This window comes from Panthera pardus, unplaced genomic scaffold (genome assembly GCF_024362965.1).
Source record: "Panthera pardus isolate Hobbes unplaced genomic scaffold, ASM2436296v1 HiC_scaffold_15, whole genome shotgun sequence".
In the NCBI taxonomy this organism is placed as follows: Eukaryota; Metazoa; Chordata; class Mammalia; order Carnivora; family Felidae; genus Panthera; species Panthera pardus.
The window spans coordinates 3,761,651-3,774,544 of record NW_026526710.1 but is presented as its reverse complement, the minus strand read 5'-3'; the positions used below and the strand labels follow the sequence as shown (position 1 = coordinate 3,774,544).

Here is a 12,894-nt window from a genome sequence, read left to right as displayed (position 1 = left end):
TTGTTGTTGTTGTCATCATTGTTAATAAGGATAATGATTGTCACCATTTCAGAAAGGCTTATAGTGTGTCCAGCCCTAGGCTAAGTGTCTGTACTGGGTTCTCCCTCTTTACTTCTCAGATCCTTAAAGAAAAGTACTTCTGTCTCCAAACAATTATAAAATAGAAGCTTTATGAGGGGAGGGACTTGGTTTGTTTGGTTCACTGCTGTGCCCTCAACACCTCATGCTGCACCTGACACAGCAGGTGCTGAGTAATGTTCACCACGTGAATGAACAAATGACCTGTCTCAACAGCCCAGGGAAGCTCTATTTTAGAAAAAGTGGGGCCCAGACAGGGTCCTCTGGCCACAGAAGGAAAGGAGAGACTTGGCCTTACCTTATTATAAAGTAGGGGGGTCTTGGGAGATGCTGAGAAGGAAACCCCCTCAACTCTGAGGTCGCTGTCCAGAGACCTTGGTGCCTTTCTGATGCCTGCTGGGCCGATCAGGTAGACCTGTGAATCAGGCTTTGGAAGAAGATGTCTTCTGGGTCCAAAAATGTTAACTGGCCATCTTGTGTCCCCCATAACAGCTGTCCCACAGACTGTAGGGACCAGCTTTGAGCTGTCTGTGACTGAGGCCACCAAACCACTGTTAATGGTCCACAGCCTGCTGGCAATTAATTAATGGATTTATTAATTAGGATGGGAGCCGCCTCCCAGGCTGGAATTGGGGTCACCAGTTTCTAAAGCGAGACTGACGGAGCTAAAGATAAACCCTAGTTCACTGCAGGCCTGAGGCCTGTGCTCAATTCCCAGGCGAAGAGCAGGCGATTTTCAAGAGCCAGTGATGGGTGAAGCAGCTGGGGTTCTAGGAGAAGCTGGGTCCCCCAGGGCCACTCCCCAAGGTGGAGTCAAGGCAGCTGCCCCACATCACCCTTCCTGTGGCATTCATCCCCTCAATTATTAAAATATTGACTGAAAAAAACTTACTATTCCCTGCCCTCCCCAGGGTGGGGGAGGCAGATAGTAAACAAATAACAAATAAATACGTAATATCACATTAGATAAGGCAGATGGGGTTAAGGAGACGAGGGGAGGCTATTTTGGAAACAGAAGTTAGGGAGGACCTCTCTGAAGAGGTGATAGTTAAGCAGAGGGCTGAATGAAAGAGAACTATCGAGATGTCTGGGAAAGTGTTTCCCACATAGAGGGAACAAGTGCAAAGGCTTTGAGGTTGGAATGTTCACAGAGCAGTGAAGAGGTCAGAGGGGCTTGAATAAAGAGGGGAAGAGTGGCAGGAGATGAGAGGGAGAGATAATGGCAGGATGACACAGGGAAGAAGGGAGCTAACCATGCGCAGCCTGTGGGCCAGTAAGAACAAACAACCAGGAAGAGGCAATGGCGAGAGTGACAGCTCCCCAGGCCCCTGAGACACAGAAGGTACCCCAACTGAGTATGGAGGGGAGCATGCACTGAGTAGATGTTCAAATCTCACTTCATCTTTCCTATTGGAGACTGTGATCCTCCAAGGAGACATAAAGGCAGGATTAGAGGAGCGCCTAGATGGTTTAGGTGGTGAAGCGACTCCGTTTCGGCTCAGGTCGTGATCTCAGTTTGTGATCGAGCCCCACACTGTGCTCTGCGCTGATGGGGCGGAGCCTGCTCAGGATTCTTTCTCCCTCTCTCTCTGCCCCTCCCCCGCTCACACCTGCATGCTCGCGCACGCGCTCTCTCTAAATAAATAAATAAATAAACTCTAAAAAAATAATAAAAAGTAAGAGGTAAAGAGATTTATCAGGTCAATGCTTATGCCTGCAGGAAGGAGCCAGAGGGAAGAAGAGAGGGAAGGAAGATTGGTTGGTGGAACTGTCCTAGATTGCTGAGGAGTCTGGAGCCAGCAGAGGAGTCCTGTGTGTCCCAGGAACAGGTCTGCTTTAGAACTTCACTCAGTCCCTGGCTGGGGCTGGATCTCCAAGAACAGCACCTGGGGCACCAGCCAGCCATACTTCCTATAGTCAGGGATCTGCAAGGTACATTGTCCTGCACCACTGGAAAGTACTATTACTATACACATCTTATAGAGGGGGAAACCAAGGCTCAGAAAGGGGAAATAAGCTGCTCAAGGACACACAGCTAGGAAGGAGCGGAGCTGCGATTTGAATCCTGGCTGCCCTGTGAATAATCACAAGACAGAAACAAGAGAAGGGAGTCAGAGGCAGCCATTTTGCAACAGATAAAAAATTGGGCTGAATATCTAGTTACAAAAATAAAAGCAATACCCATACAAAATGCCCACCGACAGAGCGTTCACTCTGAGCCACCCATGTACACAGCAACAGCTTCTTATTTTATGCTACATCCTTACCCCCAGTTGACAGATGACAAGAGTGAGGACAGGGGTGGGTCTGCCAACCCACTCAGAGTCTTCATGCAATCCATCCTGACAGCCCTCCTGCAGCTCCTTGCACACACGATTCTTACATACACCTCAGGATCTTAGCACGTGTTATTCCCTCTGCTGGGATGCTTTTCCCTGACCCATCCTTGAGATCTCAGCTGAAGGGTCACTTCTTCCAGGGATAATCTCAGAATCTCTGAACCCAACCCCAGCATGTGACTACACACCCGTCTGTCCGTGCTCCACCTTCCCTGCTGTCTACAGGCTCAGTGAGAGCTGTCACTTTGCCTCCTTTGTTCACCATGACATCTCCAGTATATAATTATTGGTTACAACATTTATGCTATTTGTTGTTAATTAGCATTATTTATATAATTATTAGTTATAATTATTAATTATACCATGAATGAGTGAATATACACTTGCAAAGTAAAGGCCAACAGCAATTATCATTAATATTATATAGAGTTTCTACATGCTGGGCACAGATCTCAGCATTTCATATGCATTAACTCACTTAATCCTCACAATGATCCTTAAGGAAGTTATAATACTACTATCCCCATTTTACATGTGAGAAAACTAAGGCTCAGAGAAGTGATTTACCCAAGATAATATAGCTGGTAAATGGCAGAGCGGAGACTTGAGCCCAGGCCACCTGGCTCAAGTCCACACTAAATGTCTCTGGGAATAGGAGGGTGCCAGGCTTGATTCTGCAGCCCACGCCACAACCCCTCGGATACCTGGACCCATGGGTGCTCATAACAAACAGACAGCAGGCATCTCAAATATGCACTTCCAGCAGAGTGGCCTCCGAGCAACCACCTCCTCGGGGAAATCTGCCCCCAACTGGGCCACCCTGGTGACCCCTGTGGTCTCCCTGCCCACAGCACCCACACTCCAAACAGCTGGCTGAACAAGTCAATCGACCGTAATGGTTCCCGGGGAGCCATTCACCCCATCCAGTTTGAGCGACGGCGGCTCGGAGAGTCTTAAGCACTGCTCGGCTCCGGGCGTCTCGGGCAGATGACCAGCTTGGGCCAAAGAGGCCAATGGATTGATTTTCTCTTTCTTTCCTTCTCTTTAATGACAAATGCGTATCCTGGAATTGCTGTTTCATTTGACTGAACTGGAGGATGGCAGAGGCTGGGGTTGGGGGTGGGTAGTAAAGGAACCGGGAAGGTGGGAGAGGCAGCTGCAGGCCCACTTTGGGGATACCTGAGCTACTGAGAAGCAGAGACAGCAGGCCCTGTGCTTTCCTAATCATGTATCTTCATAGAGCTGGTCAAGGGCCTTTCATTTTTTTCTGGAGAGGCAGCCTCTTCTGACAGTAGGCACTCAGAGAAAGGCAGCCAGTAGCCTTGACATCCACCTTCCTTGTGACTCGTCCCATGACGTCTACAGCTGGCCTAACCTTCTGCAGACCTTCCACCCAGGCCCTTTGCGCTGGCTATTCCCTCTGCTAGACATGCCCTTCCCAGGTCTTCACTCCCTGACCAGTGAGGCCAGAGCTCTTGATTTGTAAGGGACACTGGACATCTGGATTCCATAGGTAACATCACCTGTGTTTTAAATGCTGACAACTTATACAAAAGTGTTTTGAGATATTGCACTAACTTAAACAGACACATCCATGAGCCAGACATAGCTCCCAGTCTGCAACCTCTGTAGTCGAGCCCCCAAAATATAAGACATTACATATAATATTAGTAATGTGTTAATACAGTGAGTCCCCAGTAGAGTAAGAAAGAAAAGAAAACTTGCCCAGAAATCTCTGAAACAGCTTGCAATGCCAGCAAGTTCTAGGAGCTGCTGTTTATTTGGTTTTTCACCCCTGTCTCACAATCTGAAAATACCACCAACAATAAGAAGCAAAGCACTTGCATAACAGTAACTGTGTGCCTGGCACTGTGCTAAGCACTTTCATGTTCAAATTGCTTTAATCTTCAATAACAACCTAAAAGGTGGAGACTTATTAATCCCATGTCATTTATTTGTTTATTTTAAGTAGGCTCCATGCCCAGTACAGAGCTCAATGTGGGCCACGAACTCACAACCCTGAGCAGAGATCAAGAGTCAGATGCTTAGCCAACTGAGCCACCCAGGTACCCCAGTCCTATTTAAAAACAAGGACAGGAAGGGTCAGAGAGGTTAAGTGATCCATCCAAAGTTACACAGCTAGCAGGTGATAGTGCCAGGACTGCAAGTCAGGCAGGGGCCCCTCATCATCCTACTCCTTATACTTCCCTCTTGAGGTAAAGAGTAAAGAACCAGTTTACAGAATTAACTTTGATCCATCTTAATAGTCTTAACTGAAAAGTGTAAAACTTCAGTCATGCCACAGCCAGTAATAACAGCCGTCACATAAAACCAGAGGACCAGGTGAGCAAACTATGGCGCTCAGACCAAATCTAGCCCTCTGCATGTTTTTTGTAAGGTTTTACTGGAATACAGCCATGCCTGTCCATTCTCACTGTCTACAGCTATTTTCATGCTACAATGGCAGAATGGAGTACTTACAACAGAGACCATACAGCCCACAAAGCCTAAAGTATATTATTACCTGACTTTGCGCAGAAAAAGTTTGCCACCTCTGATGGCAGACCTAGATGATTTCCTGGAATGTATAAAGATGCCACACCCTGAGAAGGTTATGAGGTCAAAAACCTCAGGGGAAACACCTCCTTTAGAGACACAGAAGCACATCTGCATATTAAAGGATAAAAGAGATTGTAGAAGCTTCTTCAGCCTTCTTTAGGCTGAGTGGTCTTGATATTTGGGCTGAGACTGAATGAAATGCAGGAGCTAGACACAGGAGTATCTGGAAGAGGATAGGAGGATCTGGAGGAAAAGAGTATTAGGTGGAGGGAACTGCAAGTGCAAAGGCCCTTGTGACTGGAGCAGAGTGAGAAAGGGGAGAGAGGCTGGAGATGAAGCCAGAGAGATAAGGTGGGGGGGGGGGGGGTCGGGTGTGTGCAGATCGTGAGGAGCCTTGCACTCAGGGGAAAGGACTTGGGATTTTAATCTACGTATAATGGGAATATTGTCCACATCCTGCAAAACACTACAAGTCATTTCTGTGAATGGCTCATCAAGGCTTAGAAACCAAGAACTCTGTCCTGCACATAATTGCTTGTCTCAAAAACTGCTTAAAAGGCCAAAAGTCCCCCATCACCTGCACAGTGGGCCCCAAGGTCATTAAAAGACAATACATTTAACTGTCATGCAAAGTATGTCAGCTCCCTTCACCTTTTACAACGACCTGGTACAGCAGACCAGATGGGCACAACTGACCTGTGAGATGGATTAAGAAACAGGAGACTTGGGATGTTGGGTGATTCATCCATGAGTGCCAGAGGCTATACAGATAAGAGCTCTTGGGCCCTTCCCCTCTGCCAACTACCTCCACCTTCCCTGACAACTACAATATAAACCACTGTCACAAATAAAGAGCACACCCCAGAGAGAAAAATCAAACAGGAGACTGGACCCTGAATTCCAAGACCAGGAACAAAGGCAAGCCATCACCTGAGTCCCCTTCCCACACTCAACCTCTGCCAGGCTGGGCCTCTGAATTAGATAACTGGAAGCCACCAGAAATTCAGCCTTTCAGGAACCAGCAGAGAAAGCCACAGTTTTTGGACAGCCATGTCCACCAACATCCAGGACCCAATTTAGCACCAGCTAAGGTGCTCGTGTTTAAAATCCCATCCGCTGGAAGAAAGAGTACCATGACAAAATGTCAAGTTCAAAGACAGAATCCTCTTTTTAATGGGAGAGAGGAGGAGAAAGAAGAAGAGAAGGAAGAGAAGGGAAGGAGGGAGAGAGAAGGAATACAAGAAAAACCACCATCACCACTACAAAAGCTATTCCCTCTGGTCAAAGTAGCATCATGTTCATCTGAAATAACCTACTCAGATGCTTATTTGTTTTTTTAGGCTTGTCTGTGGTTTCTCAATTTTCTACAGTGAATCCAGGTTTTTTTTATAAAAAAAAAAAAAAAAAAACCCTCAAGACCTCAAACAGCAAAGGTGGTCAGAGATGAGACATTGCTTGTTTTTCTTTTAGCAAAGAGAGAACTCATCTTTGGGAAGCAATTTCTGTCTAGTTGAGAATTCAGAATTTGGGGATGCCCAGAAAAGACTGCTAGGTTCTTTAAATAAATTCTCTAACACCTGTTTCTAGCTCCTTCTGCAAAAAAAGGCCCATGGGGTGTGGGTTCCAACGAATGGGAGAGGCAGATGGAATGGGGTCACCCACTGGTTGGATTTTGTAAGGGTCCAGGGGGCTGTCCAATTGTTTGGTCTTACAGAACTACTATTAGAAATCTTCCCTCACCCCCTGTGCTCCCCCCACTTCTCCTTGTCCTCCCCCCTCCAACCCACCCACAGCCCTTGCCTAATGCCAACCCATCTTATGGCCCCGGGCTATGGCAAGCCTGGTCTGCTCATGCTCCCCACCCCAGCAGCAATTCTATTACAACGAAGTTTCCAAAGTTAGGATTCCGCCAACAGGGCTGATAGCTTATTTACTGCTGTCATCTATAGAAAGAGGAATTTTGACACATTGTTAAATGATAGCACATTTAGATAAGTCAAGCTGTCAGAGACTCTAATGGATGTCTAAACTCTCTGTGGCTGATATGTAAAATTTATGCACTTCAGAATATCATAAGGTTATAATATTTTAATCACATCCACGCTCTTTACTAAACTTTAAGCAGGCAAAAACATTCCATCAAGCCCCATCTCCCATGCACATCTTCCCAAAAGTTTCTCCAAACTCCTTAAAAAAGTCCAGCCTCTCGCTTGCCCTGTCAATCTTCCTCCCTGAATGCTCAAACCCTAAGCAGAATTTACCTCTTCCTCTGAAACTTGTACTATGTGGTCTCTCTAGCCAACCTCTTTCCTCCAAAAAACACAGATGTGAATTTGGATTGGCACCCTCATTTCAACTGGACACCCTTAACTCTTGGTTAGCTTGATTAGCACTATTAAAGGAAAAAAAAAATTAAAAGATAGCATGGGAGACTGGACCTGGAGCATCATAAAAAAAGTGGCAAAGTAAAGCAGAAAATCATAAAGGTATGAATCCAGTTACAATGATTATACACAGAAAAGCCATAAAAAAATACTGCATTAGTAATGTTCATCATAAAGCAATCTTATAACCAAATGAAATATGTCCAGCATTATCTTTGGGATAGAATTTTATTTCTTCTCGTTTCCTGGACTGCTAGCAGCAGAGGGAAAAAAAAGGGAGAAAGGAAAGGGGGAAGCAGTTTCGGGGGTCCTGGAATAGGGTACCACACGTCAGAACATCTTTGCCATCAGTCACAAGTCCTTAAGACTTGCTGACTGACTTCCCTCCTAGGGAAACGGCACTGCTGTGTTCAGAGACAGCGCTATAAGGAATAACTGGACTGCTTCCATATTTGAAAAAATATATACTTCTGGAGGGCTGTATGCTGGGTCGGTACAAGGTCACCTCTCTTGCCGGGATCGGGGTGGCGTCAGCATGGTCTGGCCTGGGAACACAGGACACCTTTGCTGCCTCGGCCACTTTAATGCTCAGCAACCAGGCTTCGAGAAACCACTCAACCTGAACAACCGAGAATTGAAGCCGCACACCTCCTCACACTCACAGGCAGCTGGGCCGCGTGATGAGTGGGCTCAAAGCTCTCGGCCTGCACAGGCCCTGGGGTGGGGGCCCGCCTCTCCCACCCGGATCTCAGAGCAAGCCAGCAGAAGTTTTCCTTTCTGGTTATCTCCCCTATAAGAGGAAAGGAGGAAGGGAAAAAAATGAAAATAAAAGTGTGGCGTAGGAGTCATTAGCATTATGCACAAGAGATGATCCCAGGCAAAAGTGCTTAGGCTCATAATCCGTTTCCAACAAAAATGCCATCAGTGAGAATATGGGGGGAAGCTGCAGGCCTGTTGGGCCGGGGAGCCACTGAACACTTCATGATGACCGTGGCAGATGTGAGGGTCTCAATGTTTGCATGCGGCTCAGCTTGCCTCGTTTATTTCTCTGCTCTCTAGAAGTGTGCAGCCTTTCAAACTCCCTCAGGGACACCCCCCCACACTTAATATCCATGTAAATGAGCTTACCCCCTTCCCTGAGAGCCTTCTCCTTTTGTGCCAGACACACCAGCCATTTTCTTAATAAACACCCCCACCCCCACAGGGGTGGGGGTAGGGGTGTTGGCCCCATTTCCCCTTTACCTGAACAAGACTCTATCTCCCACCTTCATCGTTTCCAGTTCAAATTTGCTTTTCCACCTCAGCCACCTCAGTATCTTCTAACACCCTAACAAAGGGTTCCTAGATCAATGGGAGTCCAAATGGAGTCAAGATTTGGGTGACCTCAACAGCTCCATGTTAGACCCCAGAGCTGGAGAAGGAAGGGAGGTTCAAACCCCCTCCCCCAGCTCAGAAATCAGCCCCTTGGGAGCCGCACCCACCCCTCAGCACCCAGCCCCAGCTCTACCCACCCCTCCCTACTGCAGTTCCAGCTCCCTGGATTGAAAACGAGTTATCTAATGAAAATTGTGTTAACTGACATTCTGGCCAACCGGGAGCAAATACCAGCGCTGTAAATCTCGACGCGGAAATTTTCTCCAGCCCAGAATAACAATAGGACCCTGCAAAGGGCTTTCGCCAGCCCTTCTGGTTCCTCTCCTCTTGTCTGCCACGTTCTTGTCATTCCTTATGTTACAGAACATCAATCATAAATAAAGACGCTGTCCCCCAGCCGTGCCCCGGTCTCATTTACAAACATTAGCAGGGAATACGATTACCATTGGCCTTCGTGCCAAGCCCAATGTGGCTGCCCAACTCCCTCTCTCCCTCTCTCTCTCTTCTCTATTTCCCTCTCTCTCCCCCTCCCTTTCCCTCCCTTCCTCTCTCCCACACACACACACCCCCACTCTTCCAGAAAGGCCACTTTAGCATCATTTAAACCAGCAAGCAGAGCTCACAGCCTGGCCCGCCTCAGCTGGCCACCAAACTGTAGCCCCAACTCGAGTGAGGACCTGGAATTGCAAGGCACTCGCAGTTATTAACTGCATGCTTGAGTGCCCCGATTTTCTCTCCAGCTCAATGGCTGGGGGAGGGGGCGAGTGGGGAGTAGGGAGTTAGGAAGGAGGGGGCTGGGAAGAGGCCAGCCAGGAGGAGGGGAGTATAGGAACGACTTATCAGAAGAAACTTAAGGAGATCTGCAGGCAGATTTTCAAAAAAGAAAAAAGTGGGGTCCCTTTTGATCTCCAGATTGATGCTCTCACTTCTAAGGCGAATGTCAAGGCCAAGGCAAGATGTTCTAATCGCCTGGTTCTCAGCAACACTTCCCCGCCCCTTGTTGCCACTGCCTGCCGAGACTTTGCAAGACTCCGGGGTTTGGGGGGATTTGACAGGAGCGTCCTGGGGCACCCCAGAAAGAACGGAGGCTAGAGCTGTACCTCCAGCGGGTGTTCTCTGAGATTCCACCTCCACTCCACCTCCTAGGGTATCAGCGGAGAACACCCCCAAATCTGGGGGAGACATACAGCCTCCCAGAGAAAGGTGGAGTAAGGATAAAGTGCCGGTGTTTGGGAGGGAGTAGCCCTGGGGAAAGAGAGAGAAAAGAGAGAAAAAAAGAAAAGGGGGGAGTGGCGGGAGGGAAAGCAGAAGGCAGAAGACAGTGAGGGAATCTCCCATTTAAAAGTTCCCATGGGCCCGAGAGCCGGGAGTCACCTGCTCTGCGCAGCTCCCGGCTCTCCACGGCCCCCGAGGCTGCAGCGCAAACTTGCGCGCGCCCCGGGCCCATCTCCACCGCCCGTCCCCATTTAGACTTGGAAAGAAGGTGGAAGGGGGGAAAAAGCAAGAAGCAAAGACGAACCCCAAGAACCCGGCCCGACCGAGGAGAGATCTGCCGGCGCAGGCGGCCAGTCCGGCGATGGTGGCTGCGGCGGCAGCAGCGGCGGCCCCTGGGTGGCGGCGCGTCCGGGCTGCGCAGCCAAGCAGGCGGCGGCGGCGGAGGTGCCGGCGGCCGGCGGGGCGCGGAGCCGCCTCCACGCCAACCCCAGCAGCCTCCTCCTCTCTTCTCCTTCTCCTCCTCCTCCTCCACCTCCCTGCCCGCCAGCTCCCTCCCTCCCTCGCCCAAGCCCCAGCCGGGCGCGGACCGGCACGCGGCGCGCTCCGCGGCCTCCCCGGGCGCCGCGAAGTTGGGAGGCGCGCAAAGTGCAGAGCAAGGGGGGCTGCCGGGGGTCCCGCCGGCAGCCCCCTGCCCGGGACCGCAGCCTCTGCCTTCCCCGAGCCTCGCTCGGCCGTTCTCCCGCCGGCTCGCTCCCTGGGCCGAGGGCTCACTAGCGCTTCTCCATGGTCGCGGCGGCTAATCGATGATTGAACCGAACAAAGAGCAGCGGCGAGATCAATTCCTAATACCTATCGATGGGCAGCGGGCAGCCGAGCCCCAGCGAGCCCCAGCAGCCGCCGCCCGGCGCCCCGGGGCGCCCGCCCACCCTCCCGGGGACCTCCCCAATGCGCTCAGGGCGCGCCCCAGGGCTCCCCACGGCCGCGCGGCCGGCACTGCCCGCACTAACCTGGAGTCGCCGTAGATCAAATCGCTTCCAATATTGAAACATCGATCCCACATTGGCGGCCATCTTGGGGGCTATTCGAGACGCACACACACAAGAGTTTGGCTTTTCTCAATGGCTGCACTCAATATCCGGGCTGGACTCCCCCCAGCCCCGGGGCCGCCGCTGGCCGCTCGGGCCCTGAGCGCCGCCGCCCGGGGCCCCTTGGGCGTCCCCCGGCCTCCTGCCACCCGCTGCCCCTCGGCGCCGCCGCGCCGCCGCCGCCGCCGCCGCCGGGCCCGGGAGCCGTGCGCCCCCCCGACCCCCGGAGGGCGCGGGCGGAGCGCGCCGGGCGGGGAGCTCGGCACCCGCCCGGGGGAGGCGGCCGGGGATGGGGCGGGAGGGGAGGGTGGGGGGGAGGCAGCCTCTTCGAGAGGCGACGGCGCCGCCGCTGCCCTGCCTGCAGCCGGCTCCCGGGCCCGCGGAGCGCTCGCTGCATCTCCCCCCCAAGTCCGGGGTCGGTGTGCCGCGCGATTGCACTTGACTTTGGCTTTTTGCAAACTTATCAATACTGACGTAACGTGCTGATCAATGCAAAGGGAAGTTTGGGAGGGGTGTGCTGCGGGAGGCCGGCGAGAGGAGCGCCTACACCCCCCTGCTTCGCACCTGTCTACCCCCCACTCCCTACACTGCATACTTAAAAAAAAAGTTAATAGTTTGCGATGCATTTTTTTTTCTTTTGCAATCAGAGGACACACAACACGTGCCTCGGGCTGCCACCGCTCCTCCGCCTGCTAAGCTTCGGATCGGAGGATAGCAGCCCGCAGGTAGGGCCGAGAAGACTCGCTGGCGGACGGGCATGTGGGAGCCTGCCTGCCGACGGGTGGGAGCCGCCCGGGGGCGCCACTGAGTCGTGGGAAACATCACCACTGCCGCGCGCAGTTTTCAAGCCATTATTGTTATGATTATTATTGGGGGGGGCGGCGCCTTAGCCAGAGCTCAGGAGTCTGCAGGGCGAGGGGGTGGGGGAGGGCTTCAGGAATTCTTACAACTTATTATTTGGGGGTCTAATTATAAGGGCTCCTCACAACTTTAGAATGGGAGGCCGTTTCACTGTTTGGAGGAGATTCTTAGCCAAATATCTGGAGCGCGTTTCCCTCCGCAGTGGGTTGGCTTTTGTGTTGAATGGGTTAGCATTTGTTGTTATGATCTGTTGAGGGAGCCCTAGCCCTGCTGTGGGGGCTTTGGATTCTCAGCGACTACAGATGTTTCTGCTAGTGTTATTATCATTATTATTCAGGGCCCTTCTAGCTGGGGACCCCAGGTCCTTTGCAGTATGAGGCTCCTTTATTATGATGGTCTTCTGGGAGATGGCCTTAAGCCTAGCTAGAGGGAGGTTCCCATATTTTGCAATTTCTGACCCTGGACAATAGGGGTGACTAAGTTTCTTCCTTTACATTTTTCCTTCATTTTGCCTCTGTGCAAGCTAGAGGTTCCCAGTCCCCTCCCAACATCCCACACCTAGGAGGATCTCAGACCCCCTAAACCCCTCCATCACCAACCTACTTACCCCACCTCCTGCTCCTGACCTTGGGGTCACTCTCCTTCTCTGGCATATCCCCTGACAAATCCCACCCCACCCTCCCCCTCTCCCACAAAAGGGCATTTCCTCCTTTTTCTCTGGTCAAAGATATGCTTTTATAGACAGCAAATGGAAATTATATTCTCTTTTTATGACCCAGCTCGGACTTCTGACATCACTCTTGGTCTGGGACAATAGATCAATACAGAAGGTTGTAAAAAAGATAAAGTTTAGAAGAGTTGTAAAGGAGAGAGAATTGTGATGGATATTTTTGATGATTTTCCAATATTTGTATCTCGGAGCACGTGCTTCAAGGCAATTAAAGTTTTTAATGTAATGTAAATAATTGTTTCATAAATGCTTCAGAAGAAGGTGTGATC

At 50.7% G+C, this 12,894-nt stretch overlaps 1 protein-coding gene across 9 annotated transcripts in view; it reads right to left on the bottom strand.

The window, feature by feature from the left end:
• The window catches only part of CUX2 (cut like homeobox 2), a 320,662-nt gene that overhangs the window by 252,749 nt on the left and 55,019 nt on the right, over positions 1-12,894 (bottom strand). For 2 of the 9 annotated variants that reach the window (XM_019467452.2, XM_019467451.2), the window contains exon 1: positions 10,957-11,301. The exons of 2 other annotated variants lie outside the window; for them this stretch is intronic. In XM_019467452.2, the coding sequence (XP_019322997.2) occupies positions 10,957-11,019 (63 nt within the window). In that variant the 5' untranslated portion in view covers positions 11,020-11,301. Of the gene's footprint in view, positions 1-10,956; positions 11,302-12,894 lie in introns of those variants that run through there. 5 more of the 9 variants (XM_019467446.2, XM_019467449.2, XM_019467448.2 and 2 more) reach the window with 4 other exon arrangements.